This window comes from Eucyclogobius newberryi, unplaced genomic scaffold (assembly GCF_026437365.1).
Source record: "Eucyclogobius newberryi isolate DKJ021-1_F unplaced genomic scaffold, fEucNew1.0.hap1 SCAF_16, whole genome shotgun sequence".
NCBI lineage: Eukaryota > Metazoa > Chordata > Actinopteri > Gobiiformes > Gobiidae > Eucyclogobius > Eucyclogobius newberryi.
Window position 1 is genome coordinate 20,989,558 of NW_027315790.1, and position 26,630 is coordinate 21,016,187.

At 41.4% G+C, this 26,630-nt stretch overlaps 1 protein-coding gene across 3 annotated transcripts in view; it reads right to left on the minus strand.

Moving 5' to 3' along the window:
* The window catches only part of LOC140361954 (CUB and sushi domain-containing protein 3-like), a 408,691-nt gene that overhangs the window by 145,984 nt on the left and 236,077 nt on the right, over nucleotides 1-26,630 (minus strand). For all 3 annotated transcript variants that reach the window (XM_072447874.1, XM_072447872.1, XM_072447871.1), the window contains exon 7: nucleotides 1,136-1,213. In XM_072447874.1, the coding sequence (XP_072303975.1) occupies nucleotides 1,136-1,213 (78 nt within the window). The remainder of the gene's footprint in view (nucleotides 1-1,135; nucleotides 1,214-26,630) is intronic.

Genomic DNA, 26,630 nt, shown 5'->3' on the forward strand with positions numbered 1-26,630 from the left:
TCGCATCTATTTTTGAAATGCGTACATAATGCTGTAATGTGCTGCTCGTCACTCGGAAAGAAGCTTGAAGAATTCTGCAGGTTTGAAAAAAAACTGTGACCTTCAAAAACAAAAGGGAGACGGAACTTCTGTGCATTTGTCTGTGGAAGACAGATACACAGAAGGAATAATAAGAAAGTGCTACAAGTCGAAAAGAGAATAGAAGATGCGTTTTGTGTAAAGCTTCAGTACAGATTATTTATTTTTAAGTCTTTAAAGAGCCTCTATTGTCCAAATGGTGATTTGTATGAAATGATGATAGCTGCATTTTTATGAAATAAAGTCTTTAAGCCTTTCAGAAAAAAAAAAACGTCAACATAAATGTGCTGAAATCAGAAATTGGACCCAGATTTTCACTAAGCCTTAACAATCTTTTGTTCCGGCAGCAATTCAACTGTTTAATGCACAATTTTAATCAGTATGGAGGAATGAATTGTTTTGTTCTTTTGCTGTTTGTGAAATCCATCTGTATTGTATACGGTAGATGAACACTTAGATCAAATCATATTCTAATTAAAATGTTTTTTTAAAAACTTTTTTTCCCTAAATCATCAGCATTGAGTGGGTAAAAATAATGGGAAAAAGTATATCATTGCAAATTGGTGCCACTTTCAAAAATAGTGACTTTTCACATATCCATAACACATACCTTTAACTATGATAAATAATGAATCTGTATGTTTTGTGATTAGCAACTATAAGACAAGGATACACAAACAAAAACAAACTCACAACAGCAAACCCACATATACCAAAAAAGCTCAAAGCAAGCTCAAAATCGACCATGGTTATGCTATTCAGAACAAGCAGTGATTAAATATAGCAACGCAAGCTGTGACAAAGCATGCAAAAGTCCAAAGACATATACAAAACAACACTGCACTCAAGCAAAACTCTTACAAAGGCAAAACAGTTTTACACCAAATTGCATACATTTTTGTGTGATTTATTATTGAAAACATTTACAATAGGGATATTCACAGCCTTTTTAAGAGTTTCAAATCAAAATCAAAATGCAAACTTGAAAAGAAGAGGTCCAAGCGATACCAAGCCATCACATGTTAGTTCATATAGTGACATTGAGATGTGAACTCACATATTGAAAACTTGTTGCTGGAGTCTTTGCCAGGGAATAACTTAACGCCCCGTGATTTAAAATCTACTGATCGTTTCACTGCAAAAGGAGAACACAAAAGAGAGGAGGACAAAAAATTAGGTCGAGAGAAGGAAAAACTTGAGCCAAAAATAATAACAATAGCAGATTCTTCTCTCTCGCAATGATGGGAGAAAGAAGAGTTAAATCAACAGTTAGTCAGCAAAGAAAATGTCAAAATGTCAAAAAGAAAATTAAGATTTAGCAAGGAAAATGTCATTACAAACTTCAACAATAATATTGATAAGAATAGCTCCCTTTTTTGGATCACATCAGGTATAACAGCAAATATAATCATCATCATCATCATCGTCATAATCATAATAATAATAACACGGACACACAACAATAATAAAAATGCATTGGATTCATACAGCGCCTCTCAAAACACATTGCATTTTTCATTCAATCCACACTCGGTGGCGGTAATATTCTGCAGTCCTGGAGTAGACAGCGCCATCACCAATCACTCACACACTCACACAAGGCAAAGGTCGGTGAAGTGTCTTGCAAAAGCGCACGGCGACAGAATGAACTAGAGCCACTGGTATTCACAGCGGCCTTCCAGTACCTGCCCAAGACCACACAAGAGCTGCAAATCTTTATATGGGGAGATGAAGACGGCAAGAGAAGATTCAGACCCAGGTTGATGATTGAAGGGTGTTTTACTGCAATCGGGAGGTAATGGAAGGACGACACACACGTGCAATCGGACACGAAGCCATTTTTCTCATAAATGAAACTCTGGTCTTCTGCTAAATAGTACCAGTGACAAAAAAATAGGACATAGCTGGGTTGTATAGGGATTTGAATAGATACATCTGACTGGAGAAGGAAAACATAAATCGTCTGGCGTCTCTTCCTGTCAGAGAAGTCAAGGTATGTGGATAGATCGTTTTTCCAGCAACCATATCGTGCTTAAAGTGTAAATCTTTTAAAAGCAGAATGCATCATCAACAGTTACCAACAGTTGCTGACCCTGGCAATGCACGGTGACGTCTGGCAGGAAGTAGATCAACTCATAATAGTAGATAATACACAATTAAATCAAACAAAGACGAGATCTGATAAAAGCAGGCTTTCAATTCTCAAGGTGATACATTAGGTCTGGAAACTTAAAGCCAAGCACCTTGAAAGACTTTGCGAAATCTGTCTCGTGAGAAGGATGTCGTCTCACTTGTTTTGATTGGTTAGACCCCCCCACCATCCACCTCGCATCTTATTTCACAACAAAACACGGCCATATAAAAAAGGAGATTGTCACCTCAATCAAAACACTGCAATTCAGAAATCAAAGCATTCAGATAATGGCATCTTAACGAATCCCTCCCTTTAATCAGCCCGAGACGAGAGAAGATTGCGTTCAGGCTGGCCATTGTTCAGTACGAATACGTGTGTTATTGTGGTATGCATGGAGTGTGGCGTATATTGTATAGCTGCAAGTGGGAGCAGACATGCCGCTGCTATGTGGCTACTGTTGCTGTTTGTATTCCCCGGGGGTGCATGTAATTATGTTTCCAGCTCGAAATGATAAATGAATACACATAGAAAAAGCATACATAACACGAGTAATATGTGACCTTTAACAGACAAGATGTGGGATGGGTGGTGGGTGGGTGCATAAAACCTCTGATTTACCATTTGTCAACTTTTTATGGAAGAAATTAATATAATGACGGATACAATCAAATCTGTCACTGCCGTATATTTACCAAACAATATGTCTTGTAGGGTTACACTACATACTACTTATTAAACCCCCAGTAGCTAAAACAAATTCTAAAATAAAAGCATAATTTTGATTTTATTTACATTTTTTTATGTATTTACTGCACCAAAAACATGAATCCTTACTGTTTAACTTTCTATTTCCATGGAATCCTGCAGCCATCCCCAGGCACTTTACATTCTGTTACTATATAACTTAAGAATACTAGACATAGAATACTAAAACAATGCTCCATTTCCCATATTGTGCACTTCAACCTAATTTAACATTTTCAGCTATGTTTTGTAAGTAACTGAAGCACAGTCTTATTTAGTCACTGTAGCAAATTAGTGTCCCCACATCACCTCGTATGTCATTAGGTGATTTGGTTAGAAAGAAACTCATCAATGCAGAAAAAGAGCCAGGACATGCAGACAGCGCTCTCAAATGGTTACCTTATTAGTGACATTTGAGAATACCCCTCCAGCTACGCTTTAGGATGTCCAGCTTTTTAAAATGAATAACACATGTCTGAACACAAAACATACTTTTTAGTAATAGCAGGAATGAAAACATTGAAAGGATAGATATAATTAGTGTGCTATATATAAACGCGGCATGGTCACAATTTGACGCTGCTATTTATTCCCTCTGGCCCATCAAAACAAATGAAAGCATTAGCGCTGTAAATAATGAATACATGAACACAAATATATCTTGTCCTACATGACAAAGTACACTGACAAATGACCTTAACAAATGAGTGTATGATGGAGCGACTGACAGAAATGCTTTTGTGATGATGTGAATGGTGACAAATTGCATATGGGCTAATGAGCCTTAATTATCCCACATTTTATCAAGGATACATCTAAGAGCTACATATCAGTGCTGTTTTATACCAACACTCATTCAGTAACATGAATGCACCATCAGTCACAAGCCAAATGATTCATTTACTATGGACAGTAACATACTTGTAATCTAATTATAGCCTTAGGCTAATGTATTTAAGCAAAAAACCTGGGCTAAACCATCAAGACAAATGGCATTGTTTGTGTGTTTAGCAGTGTGAGAAAAACATATCAGCAAATATGATTTAACAAAGTGATATGAATCTACAAGAACAAGGCAGTTTACGTCGCCCGGATCGGCGTCACCGGGGCCCCATCATGGAGCCAGGCCTGGGATGGGTGCTCCATGCCGAGCGCCTGGTGGCCGGGTCTTACCCCACGGGGCCCGGCCGGGCATAGCTCGAAAGAGCGACGTGGGGCCGCCCTCCCGTGGGCCCACCACCCGCAGGAGGTTCCATAAGGGGCCGGTGCAGAGAGATCTGGGCGGCAGTCGACGGCAGGGGCCTCGTCGACCAGATCTCCAGACACAGAGACTGACTCTGGGGACATGGAATGTCACCTCGCTGAGGGGGAAAGAGCCTGAGCTTGTGCGGGAGGTTGAGCGATACCGACAAGATATGGTCGGCCTCACTTCTCTGGTGTTGCCCATTGGCCTTCTGGGAGTCCTTGGGAGTGGTACTGGACAGTGCACCGACCGGGGACTCCGTTGTTCTACTGGGGGACTTCAACGCCCACATGGGCAATGACAGTGACACCTGGAGAGGGGTGATCGGGAAGAACGGCTTCCCCGATCTGAACCCGAGCGGTGTTCAGTTATTGGACTTCTGTGCTAGCCACGGATTGTCCATAACGAACACCATGTTCAAGCACAAGGGTGTCCATCAGTGCACATGGCACCAGGACACCCTAGGCCGGAGGTCAATGATCGACTTTGTTGTCGTGTCATCTGACCTCCGGCCGCGTGTCTTGGACACTCGGGTGAAGAGAGCGGCAGAGTTGTCAACCGATCACCACCTGGTGGTAAGTTGGATCCGCTGGCGGAGGAGGAAGCCGGATAGACTTGGCAGACCCAAGCGCATTGTGAGGGTCTGTTGGGGACGTCTAGTGGAGCCCTCTGTCAGTAGGGTATTCAACTCGCACCTCCGGGAGAGCTTCTCCCATGTCCCGGGGGAGGTTGGGGACATTGAGTCTGAGTGGACCATGTTCTCCGCCTCCATTGTTGATGCGGCTGCTCGGAGTTGTGGTCGCAAGGTCGCCGGTGCCTGTCGTGGCGGCAACCCCCGAACCCGGTGGTGGACACCGGAAGTAAGGGATGCCGTCAGACTGAAGAAGGAGGCCTATCAGGCCACTCTGGCTTGTAGGTCTCCGGAGATCATTGACGGGTATTGGCAGGCCAACAAGCGAGCCGCGGCTCGTGCTGTCGCAGAGGCAAAAACCCGGGCCTGGGAGGATTTCGGGGAGGCCATGGAGGAGGACTATCGGTCGGCACCAAAGAAATTCTGGCAAACCGTCCGGCGCCTCAGGAGGGGGAAGCAGTGTCTCACCAACATCGTTTACGGTGCGGGTGGAGGCCTGCTGACCTCGACTGGGGATGTCGTCGGACGGTGGAAGGAATACTTTGAGGATCTCCTTAATCCCTCAGTCACGTCTTCCGAAGAGGAAGTAGAGACCGGGGTCTCGGAGGCTGGCTCATCCATCACCCAAGCTGAAGTCACTGAGGTTGTTCGCAAACTCCTCGGTGGCAGGGCTCCGGGGGTGGATGAGATCAGCCCTGAGTACCTAAAGTATCTGGATGTTGTAGGACTGTCTTGGTTGACACGTCTCTGCAACATCGCGTGGCGTTCGGGGACCGTGCCTCTGGACTGGCAGACCGGGGTGGTGGTCCCTCTGTTCAAGAAGGGGGACCGGAGGGTGTGTTCCAACTACAGAGGGATCACACTCCTCAGCCTCCCAGGTAAGGTCTATTCCAAGGTACTGGAGAGGAGAATCCGACCTATAGTCGAACCTCGGATTTCAGGAGGAGCAGAGTGGTTTTCGTCCCGGTCGTGGAACACTGGACCAGCTCTATACCCTCCATCGGGTGCTCGAGGGCTCATGGGAGTTTGCCCAACCAGTCCACATGTGCTTTGTGGATCTGGAGAAGGCTTTCGACCGTGTCCCTCGGGGTGTCCTTTGGGGGGTGCTACGGGAGTACGGGGTCCGGGGCCCTTTGCTCAGGGCTGTCCGGTCCCTGTATGACCGGAGCAGGAGCTGTGTTCGCATTGCCGGCAGTGAGTCAGACCTGTTCCCAGTGCATGTTGGACTCCGCCAGGGCTGCCCTTTGTCACCGGTTCTGTTCATAATTTTTATGGACAGAATTTCTAAGCGCAGTCAGGGGTCGGAGGGTGTCCGGTTTGGGGACCACAGGATTCCATCTCTGCTGTTTGCAGACGATGTTGTCCTGATGGCGCCATCAAACCCGGACCTGCAACATGCACTGGGACGGTTTGCAGCCGAGTGTGAAGTGGCTGGGATGAGAATCAGCACCTCCAAATCCGAGGCCATGGTTCTCGACCGGAAAAAGGTGGCTTGCCCTCTCCAGGTGGGTGGGGTGTCCTTGCCCCAAGTGGAGGAGTTCAAGTATCTCGGGGTCTTGTTCACGAGTGAGGGAAGGATGGAGCGTGAGATCGACAGGCGGATCGGTGCAGCGGCTGCAGTGATGCAGTTGCTGCATCGGACCGTTGTGGTAAAGAGGGAGCTGAGCCGAAAGGCAAAGCTCTCTATTTACCGGTCGGTCTACGTTCCTACCCTCACCTATGGTCATGAGCTTTGGGTAGTGACCGAAAGAACAAGATCGCGGATTGTGATAAAATGTGAATATGTACGTGTAAACAAATATTCCGAATCAATAATTACTAAAAAAATTTGAAGTTTGAAATACACTGAACTGTCGAAAAGACTTTGTTTATCACCGCAGCAAAACGTGTTGGAGATGTGGTGTTTACAGAAACGAGCCAAGTGGACGAGCAAAGTGGACGGAGCCACACCGTGTCGTCCTCACACCGACCATTGGAGGGACGAGATCATGGGTGCTCTCATGGGAAAGTGAGAGAAATGTCTGGACAACACAGCGGCAGATCCATAACATCGCAGACGCAGGACTTTGTTTGTATGAGTTTTGTCCAGAGTCTACAGTAGAGTACGATACTTTGCTACAATGGATGAGGACACAGATTCTACAGTACGCAAAGTACTATACTCTGCTACGATGAACGAGAGCCAGAGGCTACGGTGCGCAGAGTACCATACTCTGTGAAAAAGAATCAACAGTTATCATCATCACAGCGATGACGATAATATGGGTGCTGAACACCTGTATTATGCACGGGACAATCAGGACAATTGGGACAATCGATCAACATACACAGACATGGAAAATAGAGGGAAGAAAATAAGTGATCAACTTGAAAGGTTATGAAATGTATAATGTATAATGTATAATGTACAATTGACATTACAGTAGCTGAAGAAACACAATGGCATATTATAAATCCACTGTTGTTTGCACTAATTAAGAGAGTTTTTATCTGCTACAACATAACTACATGCAATGTTAATGAGATTATGAATTAAGATGGGAAATGTACCAGTTCATATGTGTCATAGGTGTGACCGAAGCGAGCAGCGGAAGAAGGTCTCTTAAGAAACCAAGCGAGGACGTATGGTGGTGTGGGGACACTTGTGGGACGTTGTGCCTATGTATCCCTTTTGTGGCCAGCCATGGTCATAACAAAGACCAGCATCACCCAGAACCATACCGCAGGGTCAAGGTCGAGAGGTTAGTGGACAATCTGGTTCCAGTAGCACCAATACTACGTATTTGATTCTATTGGGGTGTCCAGAGAGGTCCCTGACGAGTCAAAGTGACTGACCAGAGAGCAGCGGGTTTAAGGGCTTTCCGCTTGTTTCTGCGATATTTCCCATCACACCGCACAAAATTATAGACGAGACAAATTGTCTGTTTGTCAAATTACAGAGATTGACCAATCTGACTCAAAATTTAGGACAGTAATGCTGTAGACATGTTGTGGGCCGAGAGAAAAGAATTTTGTTCAATGTTGAGAACTGTGCTTAACCTTTTGTGTGTAAAAGTGTCATTTTAACAACTATATGAAAGACATGTTGAAAACTGAAAAGAGTAATGTGTTTGGCATATGAGACAGTGACTAATGCTTTGATAAACAGGGAAATGTGATAAAATGTGAATATATGATTATATTTCTGTGATGTATTTTATCTGCATAATAGTGATATTTTATCTGCATCATTAGTCTAAGAGAAGAACGGGTGTGTGACAATCTGCATTTGTGAAGGGGTCGTAAAGATGGGCCAAAGAATGTTGCCCCAGGAGGGGGGGTGACAGCCCAGAGGAGTTTGGGTAATGTTTACCCAAGGCTTGATCTCTACGGAAAAATACCAAGTGCCTTGATGTGAGGCTGACCAATGAGAAATGTGACCCGCCTATTCCAGAATATCTAATAAAACCAACCAGCATGGGAAAAAACTGTGTGAGACGCAGGAGGATCACGCAGGCTGCTTACCACAGCTTGCGTGATCAGTCCCCGCGTTTTCTCCCATGCATGCCATACAAATGTCTGACATTTCTGTGTCGTTTCATATTCTAAGTTGAATTGTGTTCTCAATGTGTTAAGGAATAGCATCGGGGTATGTCTAATTTCTTGACACGGATACAAGCGGTCAAAATGAGTTTCCTCCGCCGTGTGGCTGGGCGCTCCCTTAGAGATAAGGTGAGGAGCTCGGCCACACGGGGGGAGCTCGGAGTAGAGCCGCTGCTCCTCCACGTCGAGAGGAGCCAGCTGAGGTGGCTCGGGCATCTGTTCCGGATGCCTCCTGGACGCCTCCCTCGGGATGTGTTTCAGGCCATGTCCCTTATACTTCCCCTCACTCCTTTTTGAACATGTATTGATTATTTATATACCAGTGTTATGATTTATAATGTTATTGGTTTTCTTTAGGTACCAGATATCTGCAGGTTTTAACTCGATACCTATGATTATGCCTTTTAGAAATAAAGTTAAACAAAAAACTATAGTGAGAACCAGTCTAGATTCCAAGATAATCTGACACTGAGGGTCTACACAGACATCTTTCTAATGAGAAGATAATTTCATGTAATTATTTTTGTTTTCTGGAATTGTAATACATGTAATTAAAAAAATGCATCTGTTGACATGTAACTTACTTCAAACAGTAAATATTAATGCTATAACGTCACATCCAAGTCTTAATGAATCAACTATGCGGTTCCTTTTCAAGCAGGAAATTATTTTGGTATCAATAAGTCAAAATACTCATCACCTAATGTGGATTACGCTCACGCTTCTGCCATAAAGTGTCTTATAAATGAGAGCGCTCGGAGTATCACAGCTGTTGCACTTGTCTAATGCCGTATGCAAAACATTTTCTACACAACCGCTCCATTTCCCTTTTGTGTCAACAAGCTGCAAGCCGAGGAAGCAAATCTGACGACGGATTCTCCCCACATCCACTTTTTGATAATGGTAAAAAACGTTGTGTAATTCATAATTTTAAGAAGAAGGATTCATGATTCATTCCCCACTCAGGAAAATGTTTTTAGGTCAGTACATGAAGCATAGAACAAGGGAGAACATGTCATTTGATTGTGCAGCAGAGTGGTTTATGGCAAAAAAGTTAAACATTAACCAAGACTGGTGAAACGCACGGGCAAATCCCCTTTTAAATGCAGTCGGATTGAAAGTGCCTTGGATCTTCTGGTTTCGCTGATCTTCCAGTGCTTTGCCTGGCTGTGGCCCCGAAGAGCACCTGACCTTACACTCCAAGCACTCATCTTTTCTTTTCAATTAACTAAGACCATATTCACTACAAAAGAGTACTGTGACATTTGTACAAAACTGACCAAAAATACTTAACATTTTACAGAAGAAGACCTGTTATGCTCGAGATTTGTAAGAGCTAGGAATTAGTTAGAAAGGTTTAAATGTCTTCTCCCTTATTCCACTGGTTGAAAATTAGGTACCAGAGCTTACATAAGGAAAACCTTTTATGGACTCGTTTGAAAATATACTTTAAGAGTTAAGTATTTCACAAAGAAAATGATTTTGAGAACTTTTAAAGCATTGAATGTGTTTTTGATAAATAATTGTGCTGATCTTTGGTCAACAGTAGCAAGTTTCATATCATTTCTAGTGCATTTTTTCTTTATATTTTTGTTTGCTCAAAGTCAGTACTTGAACTAAAAACCTTTATGCAAAATATCACCATGAACATGATAAAAAAAAAAATACTCCTCCAAACATGTAGTACAGCCACCTAATCTCAAACCTAGAAGTAAAAAGAAAACACTGTAAACACTAAAGTACAGATTCCCAAAAATGTTACTTCAGTCAGTCCTTTTACTTTTGTACTTTTCATTACTACAGTACTACATTACTTTCCACCACTTATGAACGTATACATCAGAGTCATTGCATTGAAGATGAAGTGATCAGATTGGATGGTCTGGACATGTACAGAGAATGTGTGGGTGAGACGGAAACTGCTGATTAATTCATTGTGACTTACTAATTGCGAAGTACTAAAAGAAAAAGCCAGAAGTAAAGAAGGAAATACTGAAACAATTATTCAAACTCTGAAGTATGAATGCGTCTTGCTGTCTTCCGTATTACTCATGTTAAAAAGACACACAGTGACTATACAAATATTGTGTGTGTGTGTGTGTGTGTGTGTGTGCATCCTATCCTGCTTCCGAAGAGTGCACACGCTTTTTTGCTCGCTCCGCTTGCTATCGCTGCTTTCCTTATTTATTTTGCTTTTTAATCAGTTTTTGTCTTCCAAACATTTTTGCTTTAGACTTTTTCAAGTAAACCAAGGATTTTAAGAACATTTTTCCAGTTTTAACGACATATCTGACGCCAGCGACATGTCCGGGAGAAGAAGGGAGAAAGACTGTGAACGCTGTCGGAAATATCAACAAGAAATTAATGAGCTGAAAACACGGATATTTGTTTTGGAATCTGAAAAAGTTCTTCACGATACCATTCCTGTGTCAACCGCACATTTTTTACAAGAAAAACTGCTACTTTCAACCTAAACCGCAGTGACTCTGTGTCGTTTCCAAAACTGTCTAAAAACCAGAAAGACCAGGCTGTTTCTTGGAACAAACTTGGAGCAAAGCCTAAACGATACAAAGATAACGTGAAGTCACCTAAAATACAGCTCACAAACAGATTTTTACCACTTTCAGAGATGGAATTAAATGAAAAAAGGAAAGATGACGTGGCCAAAATACAACGAGGAGGATCTGTGCCAGGAGCCAAGGTCACGCAGATTGTTTTGGTTGGGGACGGCGCGATAAGTCACGTGACGCATGAAAAGATAAACACACATTCTTTTCCAAGCGCCACTGTTTCTGAGATAACGTCACTCCTTCCAAATATTATGGCTAAGCATGGAGGAGCTAAACAGCTGATTGTACATGTGGGTGCAGTGGACATGCGGCGGGAACAGACTGAAGTTTTGAAAAAAGACTTCTTGAAGTTATTCGACGTGCTTGATAAAATGGAAATCAAAACATTCATAAGTGGACCTCTTCCAAACATCGACAGGAGGATAAACAAGTTTAGCCGGCTTCTTCAGCTGAACACACGGCTGTCCAAAGAGTGTGCCCCGAGAGGACTACACTACATTGAGAACTTCTATCTATTCTGGAAACGAGAGGACCTGTTTAAGAGAAATGGCCCCCACCTATGCAGAGGTGGAGTGAGGGTGCTGACAGAGAACCTGCTCCACGCTCTGAGGCATTGGACTGGGCCTGGACAGGGTCCTGAGCAGATAGTTAGAGAAGAGAGGAATGAGAGAAGAATTCCTGCTCCATCAGCCAGAGACCGAGCCAATGTTTCAACATCAAAAGCACCACAACCTCAGCCTCCACCAAAGGATTCATCAGCAGCTGCTCCACCACCACCAGCAAAGGATTCAGCTCCAGCTGCTCCACATTCACCTCCACCGCCTCCAGCAAAGGAACAATCTTCAAAGGCCTTGGACCCATCTGTGACAAGCCCAACAACATCCCTGTCATCGCCCCTGCCTTCACTCCAGCCCTGGGTTCCCTCTGCAACATCTACTCCCACTAAAGATTTATCATTCTCCTTCTCATCTCCACTCTCACCCATGGGCCTTCCCAGCCATTTTGAAAGTCTGATCAAATCAGGCATTAAGATGGCTCCACTCACGCCCAATATAGCAAGGGCTATGTCAATACTTCAACTCTTCCCTGCACAAGCCGACTACACCAACAAAAGCCCCACCACCCATCCCCCCTCGCCTCTCACCTGGTCCCAAACTCTCCTTGGCTACAAAATCCCCACCACCCATCCAACTTCGCCTTTCACCTGGTATCTCCCATAGCTAGGATGCACTGGGTCTCAGCGTTGCCGGGACTTATTGTCACATTAAAAATCAAACCAACCCGGGGCCCTATGTAAAAAGAGCCCCCCCTAGTGCTATTTCTGTAGTCACATCATCACACAGATGGAAAAACAAAATGCGAGTCAGGCCCAATCTGAGAAATGTGATTCATATTCCCTGTGAAAAGATAAAGCCCAGTCCCACTGAAACTAGTCTGAAACTTGCTGTGCTAAATGTCAGATCCTTATGTAACAAATCTCTCTTAATTAATAATTTTATCTCTTCTTATAATCTTGATTTTATGTTTTTAACTGAAACATGGCTTGACAAAAACACAGGAAATGTAGTTCTGATAGAATCTGCTCCACCCAACTTTAAGTTTGAATCTGAAACACGAGAAAACAAAAAAGGGGGTGGAGTCTGTGCTGTCTTTAGAGATGAAATAATTACCCGCAGGTTGTCTTTTGGGGTGTTTTCATCATTTGAGTATGTATCCTTTAAAATGGAGCTAAAACGGTCTCCATCCATTCTCTTCATTGTTTTATACAAGCCTCCCCAGCACTGCCAAAGTTTTATTGATGATTTTACTGAGATGCTTTCAGTCGTATGCACAGACTTTGATGGTTTGGTCATTACAGGTGGTTTCAATGTGCATGTTGATAATATTTGTGACAGAAACGCTAAAGAGCTTGATGCTGTCCTTGAAACCTTCAGTCTTACTCAGCATGTGAGAGGCCCCACCCACAGCAAAGGACACACTCTAGATCTCATAATTACAAAGGGGGTAAATATTTCAAATGTTAATGTGATCGATATTGTTCTGTCTGATCATTTCTGTGTCTTCTTTGACCTGTCTGTTTCTCCCAAACCACCGGTTGGTCCTGCAGTTGTTCAGAGGAGACACATAAGTGATGGCACAGGTGCACTGTTTATGGAAATGATAAACTTTGAAAATGTCTCATGTTCTAATGTAAATGATTTGTTGAACTCTGTTACATCTAGTGTTTTGAATGTTCTGGACGCAAGTCAAAGCTCCAGGTTCAAAAAGAGATTTACAAAGAGAAGCTGAACATGTACAACCTAATCTTATGTAGAACTAGGGAAAGATATTTTTCTGAAATAATTGGAAGCTGCAGCAACAACTCGCGTGTCCTGTTTGCCACAGTAAACAGATTAACAAACCCTCCAGCTCAGCTGCCGTTAGAACTCATTTCCACATCCAAGTGTACTGAGTTTGCATTATTCTTTAATGACAATGTTCAGGGCATTAAAAATGCTATAAATCCCACAATGCAAAAAAATTACCCTAAAACCACCAAGACACTTAGAGCTAACACACTTTGCACCAGTAACTGACAAAACTGTCCATGAGATCATCACCAGTCTGAGTTCATCTACATGCTGTCTCGATGTGTTACTCACCAGATTTCTAAAGTCTGTGCTGAACAGTTTGTTAGCACCATTCACTCACATAGTTAACATGTCGCTTCAATCTGGAACATTCCCAATGTCTTTGAAAACTGCGGTCATAAAGCCTCTCCTAAAGAAGAGTAGTCTTGATGCCACAGTACTGAGTCATTACCGGCCCATCTCTAATCTACCATTTTGGGGCAAAGTCCTTGAAAAGGTTGTTTACCAACAGCTCACAGATTTCCTGTTAATAAACAACTCATTTGATGTTTTTCAGTCAGGTTTTAGACCTCATCACAGCACTGAGACTGCTCTTGTCAAGGTGACAAATGACATCCGCCTGAACACTGACACGGGCAAAGCCTCAGTCTTAATTCTGTTAGATCTGAGTGCTGCTTTTGACACTGTCGATCATGGGATCCTCTTACAGAGACTAGAGGACTGGGTGGGCATCACTGGCACTGCCCTAAACTGGTTAAGGTCCTATCTGGAAGACAGGAAGTACTTTGTTGAAATTGGTAGCTGTGTCTCAGACCACATGACCCTGACCTGTGGAGTGCCCCAAGGGTCAGTCCTGGGTCCCCTTCTGTTCAACCTCTACATGCTGCCGTTAGGTCAGTTGATACGCAGTGAAAATGTGTCCTATCACAATTATGCAGACGACACTCAGATCTATGTTTCACTATCGGCAGGTGACTATGGACCAGTAGATTCACTCTGTCACTGCATCCAACAGATCAGTTTGTGGATGCAAAACAACTTTCTCCAGCTGAACTCAGACAAGACTGAAATAATCGTTTTTGGCCACAGAAACAAAGAGAAAGTGTTAGTAGTCACCACCAGAGTCTCGCTCTAAAACCTACAAACCAAGTTAGAAATCTGGGGATAATAATGGACTCAGACTTGAACTTTAATAGCCACGTCAAATCAATAACATCAGCAGCTTTTTACCATCTAAAAAACATTGCCAAAATCAAAAATATAGTGTCAAAACCAGATTTAGAGAGACTTATCCATGCGTTTGTCTCCAGTAGATTAGACTACTGTAACGGCCTGCTCACTGGCCTCTCCAAATGAGTTGTGAAACAGCTGCAGTACATCCAGAACGCTGCTGCTCGGGTCCTGACTAGAACCAGGAAGTATGATCACATTAGTCCTGTTCTCAGGTCTCTGCACTGGCTCCCTGTGGCTCAGAGAATAGACTTTAAAGCAGCTCTGCTTGTGTACAAGTCTCTCCATGGCCTAGCACCAAAGTACATCTCAGACATGTTAGTGCCATATGAACCATCTCGGACTCTGAGGACCTCAGGGACCGGCCTCCTGCTGGTGCCCAGAGTCAGGACAAAACATGGGGAATCTGCGTTTCAGTTTTATGCAGCTAAAATCTGGAACAGTCTTCCTGAAGATGTGAGACAGGCTTCTACTCTGACAATGTTCAAATCTAAGCTAAAAACAGTTTTGTTTAGCTGCGCATATGACTGAAAGGATTTTTTCTTTGCACTCTTCTCTTTTGTTTGTGATTTTATTAGTTTAGACAATCAGTTAGATTGATAATTTTTAATTTAGTTAATTTTATTGTATTTCTGTTTCTGTAATTTCTTTGTGATTTGAATGCATTTTTCCTGCTGTGTGAAGCACTTTGAATTGCCTTGTGTATGAAATGTGCTCAACAAATAAACTTGCCTTGCCTTGCCTATGTGTGTATGTGTGTGTGTGTGTGTTACTCTAGGTCATAAAAGCCGCCCTGTGTGAAAAGCATCAGTTAATATTCAGCCTACGAGCAGCAAGCAGCAGATGGAAGGGCAGCTGCAGTTAAGCAAACCATATTTATTAACGTTACACAGTCGATATTTCACACCACTACTGTATGACTGGTAACCCAGGAAACGCAAAATCTGTAGCTAAACTCAACAAATCGTGAATCAAAATCCAATTCTCAACTGTGCCATGTTGCGCAAGTGCCTTTGGTAGGTTTTCACGCCGACTATGAGCAGAAAAGGCCTGAAAACAAACCGACAAAAATACCACAGTAAATGGTGAAGACAGTGGCCAAATTGGACTCTCATTAGTGAAAGATCCACCATCCATCCATCCATCCATTTTCTACCGCTTGTTCCCTTTCGGGGTCGCGGGTGACTGGAGCCTATCCCAGTGACTTCGGGCCTTAGGCGGGGTACACCCTGGACAGTGGCCAACTCGTCGCAGGGAAAGATCCACCATAAAAACCATAATATTATTTGTTCTTTATATTTGGATATAGGCTAGAGTAACCTTTTTTTGCCCTCCAAAACCAAACATTTTTAGAATAGCGGCTTTTAGCAAACTTTCTCACAGTATTGTATAAAGAATACAAAAAGTGAATGGGCCCCAAACACCGTTGCATTTTCAGTTTGAGCTCTGCCTAAGCCTGTATCCAAAATCACCGACTCACCTATTTAGTCACACTACCACAATAGCATCTGGATTTCCCAAATTTTTGCCACGGTGGATTGAACACTGAGACATTCTCTATGGAGATGATTTGAACAGACAGGCATTGCATACTTTTGATTGAAGACGCCAGGATATGGGCAGGGCGCCCCCAGCTTAATTTAAACGCACCCACGTGAGGAGGCAAAATATTTCCTACGCACAACTTGTTTATTTACACGAGTGAATTATTGTGGAAGGATTTGGAAGAGCAGCTCCAAAACATGCGTTGTTTTGAGTCACGACTAAAAATTACTGTAAGAAGACAGGCTTGCAATGTGCTTTGTGAGTCAAATGAAGAAGTAGATTAAAATACTAAATGTTTAATGCATAGACTTATAATATATTCACAATGACACTCAATGTGCAGTTTTACTCCTTGGAGACACCCTTGGGCAGGCTGACAGAGATGTGGCTGCCATTCTACACAAACAGTATTCTCAGCGAACGGCCAACAGTCATTTTCTTCTATATTTTGGTTATCCTGCTCAATAAAACATTCAAAAGTGCACAATATTTGTTACACAGTATGGTATTATGCTGTGTTCCAGAGGCCCTTGGTATTGTATTGTGCGAGTTACGACCCCGCCGAGTTTCCAGCTTATTCTCACTAACTCTAAAAAATGTGAGCAGTAACAGCCGACAGGTCTTATCTCTAATTAATGAACATGGACTCAGTCTTTCACCTGCTGCAATTTTGTGCAACAGTGTCCACATGTAACTAATACCAATTTTGTATATATTTTACATATGTACGGCAGCATTAACCCACGGCCCAAAATGAGTTTGACACCCCGGTTATAGAGCGTTAGCAACATTAGCGAAACATAATAGATGAGTGCCATACTGAGGAATACACCTGGCAAAAACAATACCATAAGTTACATAGTGAATCTTTAAATTTGGCATTTAGTTAAAGGACAAATACAGTCACCAAAATGAACTGCTTGGATATGACCAGTATTTCACAATTATACAGGACATGTTTTCAATCTACACTCTACATTATAATACATTTAATAAAAAACAAAAAAACCCGGCCTTCTCATTACTCTGTATTGTATTTCAAGCCTTCCACTTTTACCAGTTATGAGCAACATAACAACCCCCCTGAAAGCCGAGGCAATGACTACAGAGCTGTTTTCATTTAGAATTGTGATATATACCACACACAGCGCTTTGAATGCAATTTCATGTAATTACCCAAAATACATGAAACAAATATAACTTAAGAAACTATCATTCCTGATAATTATCCCTATCAAGGATCTTTTTAATGCATACAATTAGCAAGTGTAATTAATGATTGGCTCGTCAGCGTGGCTTCTGTCGACACCCTCTCCATTTGAACTCTCTCACTGCAAACCAATAATCATAAAACATTACCATCGGGCCCGTATGCAAAGTAGCTGCATTCATTCACTCGCAGCCTTTTTGATTCTACAACACCCCAACATACAATGTAGCCCAGATTGCTGGAACGCTAGCTCCCAAAAATAATATAAAAGATGATAAAGAGTTGTTCGGTAGATTTATGAGCTGGTACTGAGCCCTTGAGGCCCCAGCGCTTCTCTGTAGTCACTTTGACTAATGGCGGCTAATCCACGAATGACACGCGAGAGGACGGGGGAATTATTTACACAAAACTATACTTTGCCGTGTGCTATTTTCTTCCTCCCTGTAATTAACCAACGCTATTAGCATTTCGAGGTGTGCATACTTGATCACGAACCAAGTCGCATGCAAAACTACCACACGTTATCAATAATATCCAATATGTCAGACTTCCTAAGGGGCAAACACTGTCTCGCTTCTCTGGGTTGAATTATGTTCTCATATCACAGTTTCTTTTCTGTACGGCGTTGACTTATTTGTTGCCATGACGTCGGCGTAGATGGATAATAGCCGTCTGTTGTTCATTAAGGGCCAATCACAGTGCAGCAGACACGCGCTCATGAATACGTAATGAGGTGAGATGATGGAAGGATGTGATTGGTGCTTCTGCTTAGGGCAAAAACCCCACACACATGTTGACAGGGACCATAGGCCAGCATGCTGAAACAATCTGATCATGACTGAGTTGATTTTCAGAGGTATGAAGAATTTGACCCTTCAAAACATCTTGAGAGTTTTATTTATTTTTAATATTTTTATTAAATTTTCTCTTGTTTTAGTCATGACACTTTACCTTGACTATAAGAAAAGACATGCAAACCACAATAAATATTTTATCAGAAAATATGTTACGTGTTATGTTACAAATATGGGACGTGAATAACAAGATGATCCTTTTCAGTGCTTAGAAGTTCTACTTCTAAAAGTCTTAAAATTAAAGCTGGGGTACCCGATTTCCACACTGCCGGACCGGAAGTAGGTCATCTGTGTAACTCTATAGCTCTTACAAACCCTTTGGCACATTATTAACATGCATTCATCTTCAGACTCGTGCACTGCCTTTTTCAGACGGTGAAGTGAAACAGGGCGGGGACCTCTCAAGCACAGCCAATCAGAGCACTGCTTTCAGCCCCTGCTGAGCATCAAATTTGTTATTATTACCACAGTGGTCTCATATTTAGTCACAAAATGCTGCTTTTACAATATATACTTTGGTGGAAAACTTTCCCCCAACTTAGTACCCCAACTTTAATTACATTTAAAGAAAATACATTATTTACAATGAAGGGGTCACTTGTAGCTGCAGAAAATGTAATGTATACGGCAATATTGGGTTAGCATGTCTCGCCAACATCTTATACTGACATCAGCCCCCATTGTCCAAGCCGTACTGTTTCATATGTATCACGTGGACACAGGCAGTCCTCCAAATACACCATAAACAATGAATGAACAACGCTTCCAAGTCTCAGGATAAAAGGATAATTTGCTTCTGAATTATCAAATCGCAAGTAGAGATTAGAGAGAGCATTAGATGGAACAATACAAGAATACAGAATACAGAATCAGCTCCCGGAAGAGTGGCCAGTAGGAGGCAGCAAAGCTTGTACTGTTTTCATTATTACACATTTCAAGACATAATTAACATATTAACATGCACTTTAATCTAAACTCATCAACAGATTAATTAATCCATTGGTTAGTACTTATGGATGTGTAAAGGTTATTGGTGAAGCAGCCACAAGCTCAAGGTGAATGCCAGCATAAGTTTTACAAATATGCAGTGACATTTGAATTATGCTGATGTTGGGAGAAAATTTGCTTTGTAAACATCAAATTTTGGATGTTTAAACAGTCTATTGATTTATTTGGAGACGCCACCAGGAATATTAAGAAGACAGTAATGGGACTGGGCAGACTCTGCAGGAACGTCTAGCACATGTTTTTGTCAAATACAGTAAAAGTCTAAAGTCTAGACTCTAAATTCATCTTCAGTATTTCAAACAAATTCCAAATATAAACCGATCCACTTATAGAATGCAATGATACAATTACATATTTACGGTTGCTTGCAGATGAAGAAAGACACAGATTTTGCACCATTTGGTAAACTGCATGATTGTAATTGTGTTTGCTAGGCTCTCATTTCAACATTATGACTGAAATTCAAAACAATCATTATCTACTTTTACTTGTAATTTTGCTGTTGACATGGGGTAAAAGAAAAAAACAAAAACAAGGACATCTGTTTTAAAGCAACAGGTGGAGCTGGTTCAGTAAACAGCAAAGAAGAGGCTTGAAAAATGTACTAATTATAGATACAATGGGTCTGAGTCAGGAATGTTTACTTAGAAAATGTTTCGTAATGTCCACTTTAAGAGAAAAAAGAAAATCTAACCATCAAATTCCTTGTAAAATGAAAGTTACGGCAAATTCACCAACATCTATGAACTATGAGCTATGAACACCACATTACTCATTCATATTTACATAAAAACATTATGAATGCCAGATCTTGGAAGCTCAGCAGGATTGGGCCTGGTTAGTACTTGGATGCGAGACTGGTATACGTAGTACTGCATTGTTCAGTGTCTAAGTATACTGGTGTATGAATGACAGTGTTTGTGAGCGTGAATGTAGACAATGGATGGAATTTGCAATGCTACAATTCATCGTGTTATATCATGTATGTTCATTAACATGCAGTGTCCTGGCCACATAAACAAAATACTAAAGAAATAAAGAAATATTTGGAAGGACCAATTGTTGTCATATTGCAGTGATTAAACATATGTAATTCTACTTTTTCATCTATTTTCTAATGATGATTAAAAAGAAGGCCCTTTAACTTAGCGTGTCAGCTTTCCTCCAGGCACAAACCATGGAGCAAAGTGATTCAAAGTAACGCTAAAATACTGTTCATCTCTCCTCTGTCCCACCCCAGCCTCACATAAGTCTCTCGCTCCGTGTGTGTGTCAGTGTCAGTTATATATTATAGTGCACAGTGATGTAAGGGTTTTTTTCTACTTCAAAAGATTGGTTTAAATTTTGAGAGCTGACTCAATAACCGCCGCACTTTAAAACTACTGTATCTGCGGGGGCGCGCCTTTTGAACGCAGGTTTATGGTGTGTTTGGGAAAAATCACACTTCATTTGACTGTTTATACTCAAATGCACTGTTTAGGAATCGTATGAAATCCCTATTGCACTCATAGGAAACAGCGCAGAAGCTATTAAGAGAGTTTAGCATTGTACTAAAGGAGCCTGGAACAAAGTAGGAACGCACTCTTCCGGTGAGCAACTAAATCCATGCACTCGGAGTCTATGATCTGTGACTAGCTTTGTTCCTGCTGGAGCGTCAATTGTGCTGTTTCGATGTGTTGAAACTGTCAATCAATCAGTCAGTAAAATTACTTTATTGATCCCCACTGGGCAATTTAAAGTCCAGAAGTAGCGTTAAAAACAACACCCACATTCGTCAGTAAAAACACACAGAATACCGTAATGATAATGTGGCTAACCCTTGTGCACAGAACACGGTACAATTAAAGCAATTTGTGATTTGACTGTGTATAACAATTCCAAATAAAATCAGTGTTTATCTAATATGTAATTAAGAGGAATCCACAGAAGAGCCTGTCGATTACACTTTTAAAGCCATGTGTAAATCCCACCGTACTTTTATTGATACTTCAAAAGGATTATGCTCTAAGATTGAGACAAACCGATGGAGGATGTTCATGCTGTTTGAAGGGAAACAGCGACACTCTGACTTTGCAGCAGTGCCAGGTTCCTGCACTCCTCCTCCATGTTGCAGCTTTAATGTTCATTAATAGGAGTGGGACATTATTTCTCAGTGTTCGGTCTTAAATAAGTACAGTAAATGGAGTCTCTGGCAAATGCTCATCGATTGTATGGCTGCGACTGACCTGCTCGCTGGATCCAAGCCAGATTTCACGGTGACTGACTGGGCTGGGCTGTCTTATGGACCTTTACCTCAAATTGGTTACCAGCCAAAAGAAATCACTGAAACTAGCATTCAATTTAGAGCTACTATGTTGGAGTCTAGACCCATTCAGTTTTCATAATCCGACTCAGAGAACAAACCTTTGAATTGTAATGTAAAATGGGATAAAGGCAAAACATTTACTGGTCACTACATTATATGCAAATGTGAGATTTCTTTCATTTGTATATATTTGGACAATTGCTCATTTAAGGACATTATTTTCCTTGCGATAGAAGGCAATAGTTTACACAATACAGGCATTTAAGTTCTTAGATCTAACGGTCTGTGTACTTTAGTGGAGGGATAGAATACACTTTCAATTTTTCAAACAAAGCCAAAAGCAGCTTGGGTTCAGTGCTTTGCTCAAGGGAACGCTCAATATCATTCACACCTCGAATATGACACAGCTGTAAACCTGTGATGGAGTTTGGAAACATGCTGTGGCTACACTCTGGAGATAACTGTTCATTAACAAACACACTCAATATTAAAGGCACAAAAGCACTCAAATAACACAAGGAATCAAAGAATCATTGTTTTAATTATTAAAATATCCGTCACAAAATGTTGCTAGCAATTTCAAAGAGCCAATTGTTCTTGTTTTTTTTATTTTTTTAACTTGCCCTTTGTCAATGTTTTAGTCTGAAAATTATGTTGTTGAATGCAAAAATCATTTTACAATTTGCTTTTTTTTATCACTTAAACATGCTATTTGGTAACTGCCACATGAACAAGCTTGCACACTGCACTTCCATCTTCTGGGAATGCATATAAATATGTTTTTCATACTTTACAAGACACAAATGAAATGTCTACCTCTAAGTGCTGCATCCTTTGGCTAACACAATTCCCAATTCCCAGATGCACCTACTGATGGGGCACTAGTGGCCTAAATGACAGCCATGTTGCGTGTTAAAGGCTTTGAAACACTTAGCAATCCTACGTAAAGTGTGTGCATAATATAATGGTCCTTAGGTGAGGCCCGTCTTCAATTAAACATGCAATGGGCAACGTAATGTGGGTGCTGTAAATAGAAGTGCATGCGCGAAGGCCTTTGCTGTGTCTGACTGACAAAACACAACACATTGATATCAAAGTACTAATTAAAATCAAGATAGGATTCATTTAAATGTGACTGTAATATAATAAATGTCACTCCAGTATTTGTAGAAACTAATCTAATTGATTCAGACAACGACCAAATGTAAGCTTTATCTGTGTATAAATGTCCTTGCGCCTGTGGCTGTTTAGAAATGTAGCCAGTGTGAATTATTCCTGTAAATGGCTTTGACCTAAACATCAATTAAAAATTCAAATGGACAATTAACTCAGAGAATGATGTAGCTGAGCAGAGGAGCTGGAGGCAGGCTAAGTAATGCTAGAAAGAGACATTGAATAAAACATGATTTATTCAAAATGAAATGAGTGAGCATGCAGTAGCTTATATATGTACTGGAATTTAAATGAAAGTCCCCTTAATATGCATTACCGTCTTTAGTTATGGGTGAGTAACTAAATTCACTTGAAAAAAGGACATCTTTACCAAAAAAGTAGACAGCCTTTCTCTGGATCGGCCAAATTAACCAGGGTTTTTTAAATGAGCTATTAACAACCGTATAAACAACAAGTAATAATTGCTTTGTGGTTAATTTGGGGCAGAAATAGTAACTCTAACCACAAGAGGTCATTGATGAAGCAAATTATTAGCTGCATAATTCTAAGAGAGCTCCTTTATGTTTAAGTACAGGTCAATAACTAAAAAGAACTGGATCTTTATCACAGTGAGGGTTGTTTTTACAGTTTGTTTTAAATGGACTATAGTTACGTTTGCCTTCAGCACCTGCTTCTCTCTAAGGTCTCATCTTGAGTTCTAATAAACTAAACTAACCCTGCCAAAGCACATTTGTTCACTTAGGCTCCAGGAGCCACATTTGAAATTGATTTCATACAGTGTTCGCACTAAACCGACACTGCCTCGAGGCTGTGCTATTAGAGCAAAGAAAAGTTGACTCTTAGGGTTTGAAGTCCAAAAAAAAGGGAAATATTGTCCAAATGTGTCTTTGAAAGAGAAGTTTGTAATTTGGTGGGCTTACTTAATGGTGTAAAAATGGTAAATATGTGTAAATTAGCCCTGGATTTGCTTATTACACAAAATATAAAATGAAAGTGCTACTACAACATTTATTTGCAAATGCGGGGCAACTATTACGCCTGCTGATATTATTACTGCACTAAAATAAAACTATGGCTGATAATACCACTACTTTTTAGTTGTTGTTGAAATGAACTAGCCCTTATGGTAATTTCTCCTCACTCCTCATACCTTAAAAAATAGGGGTGAAAGCATTGTGGTCTTTGCCAGCAGTTCTCAAAGGTAATCAATGACGTCTCCATCAATCATAGTGTAATGTCAGTAAATGCAGCGGAAAGGTTATATTCAGAGCATTGATCTATCTTCACAGGCTGCTAACATTTCTGACATGCATTTAATAATAAGGCAAATTGAGAAAATGCATTCATCTTGCCTCAGTGTAATGTAATGCATCCGTGGAGCTCTATTCATCAACATAGTGACTGTTCTCAGACAATTATTCATGTCCGTTTACAGCCGTAAGCATTGGATCGTTCTTTTTTCACAACTAAATACCGTATTTCGGACATGAGCCACCTTTCTGCTATTTTGCAGAAACTGTGCAGACTAAATGAGAGTGAGTGACAGCTGGCACAAGTGGGCATTATTGCAAACTTGTTAGGGACTCGACTAATCAACTAAACCTGTCAAAGAGACACTCTAATTAGCATGATGATTAACCTTTTATATTAATTAAAATCAATTAAACAAATTAAAATTAAATCTCCCGGGAGGCTGCGGCTGTGCCAGTCAATCAAACATGACTTTCTCAAAATACCATGAGAAGGAGGAAGAAAAGGACTAGAGAAGATCTCAAACAAGAGAGGAGAGGATCAATATAATCATTTTAGATTCTTCGTTTGCAATATTTAACAGCCACATAAGTACCAGCCCTATATCATTAGGAAAAGGTAAACACTTCTGTTGAGAGGAAAACTCATTCTCGCAGTACAGCGCTTGGGGAACATCTCCAGATCTTGACCCAGGCTTGATCAGGACGACTGTCGCTGGAGTTTTGGGTTAATTGGAGAAACTGGAGTGTCCGGAAGAAACCCATCCAGACACGGGGAGAAACATGCTAACTCCGCACAGAAAGCTCTAGAGTCCAACCTGGAACTTTTTTGCTGTGAGACATGAGTGCTAGCCACTCTGCTCTAACCCTGTTTGAAGCGTTTAGCTTTTCTTTCCTGGTATCAGGTACTTTTTAGCATCAGCTCGGGTTCTATCCAAGCAAACAAAGAAATCCATGATAACTGCACCGTTTATTGTAAGCAGATTCAACGGATACAGCACACAATTCTTTGTATAATCAGGTCGAGCGGGTCCGAGTGGGTCAGAGAGGGTCCGAGTGGGTCAGAGTGGGTCCGAGTGGGTCCGAGTGGGTCAGAGTGGGTCAGAGTGGGTCAGAGAGGGTCCGAGTGGGTCAGAGTGGGTCAGAGTGGATCCGAGTGGGTCCGAGTGGGTCAGAGAGGGCCCGAGAGGGTCCGAGTGGGTCCGAGAGGGTCCGAGTGGGTCCGAGTGGGTCCGAGAGGGTCCGAGTGGGTCCGAGTGGGTCCGAGGGGGGCAGGATTGAATAGGACCGGTAGAAATGGGGCTTAAAATACGGGTCTTGGTAGATCATTTCAAGTGTTAATGTCTATTCAACAAATATTTTAACATTGTATATTAACATCACAGAGTCAAAAGATAATAATTCAACCAATTATAACAAATAATTGGCATCTTCAATTTACCATGCCAAGATCCTGTGTGTGGACCTCACACATTATGCAAATGAGCGGCATCCCAAACCTATATTGAGCTCATACATATTCATGAACCCTTGGGTCTACACACAGACAGCTGTGAGGGTCGGAGCAGGTCATCTGAGGCCAATGGTAATCGCATCATCAAAGCCCCATCATTAGAAAGTGATGCACAGTTAATGGAAAATTTGTTGCAATTCCAGTTTATCAATTACTCGTATAAACTGACCAAGGGACACATGTGGCACCTTCATGCAAAACATATTACAGCTACAGAAATAGAGATTGAATTTGCTACAATGTGTGTGATGTTTTGACTGGCTTATTTTTGCCAGGTAAGAAAATGTCCTATTAGTGTAAGGGGTTAATTTAAGGTTCTAGCAAGAGCGGAGATTACTTTGAGCAACATTTTATAGTTTTACTTTTTTTCCTGGATTAGAACATATAAATATGAGGTACAAACTCCTCAAACTGTTTGTTAGAACAGTTGCCTTTTCTTTGCTAATGTTTGCCCCAAATGGATTCTTAGTTTAAGGCAATAATTTCAGCTGGTATACAATTTTTTGTGACCTGAAAGTGTCTCTAAATTGACGCCAAAAGGACTACAATTTTCTTCAAAGAAGAAACAAACATACTTTACGGATTCACAATAGAAACTGTGTCTTTAGTGGAAAAGTAAGGCATTGAGAACTGTCAACAGAATAAGCATTAAATACACTTTAAGTAAAAAAAAACAGCCGAATCTTGCAGTAAATTCCTTAAGCCAGTAAACACACTAAGTGGACCCATTCATTAGTTCCATTGCAGATTTACTTTACTTACTTAATTCCTCCTGTAATACCTGGGATTTGCCGTTATTTCTTGTATTGATTAGGTCCTTATCAAACTACACAGCTGCTGGGGGTAATTGCGCTCAGTTCCACTTGAGCCAGAGCTCTTTTTGCTACTAAATTATTATGTATGAATCCTATGTGAAGATATAATCACTCGTCTGTCTGGAGCATGATGGATATTACTTTAAAGGTGTTTAGAGAGATTTCACAGCGATGACGGTGACTCAGCTGGCGACACTCGACAAATACGGCAAAATGAGCATAATGGCTGTTGAACGGATATGAGTGTTCAAACATCAAGTGCGGAAAATAGATTGTGTTTTGTGTGCTTAAGAGGAAAAACACAGGGGCAGAAGTGGATCTCAGCCGGGGCGGATAAGAGCGGGAGTGAGTCAGACTGGACAAAATTATCATGGTGGTGAAACGGTACAAAAGA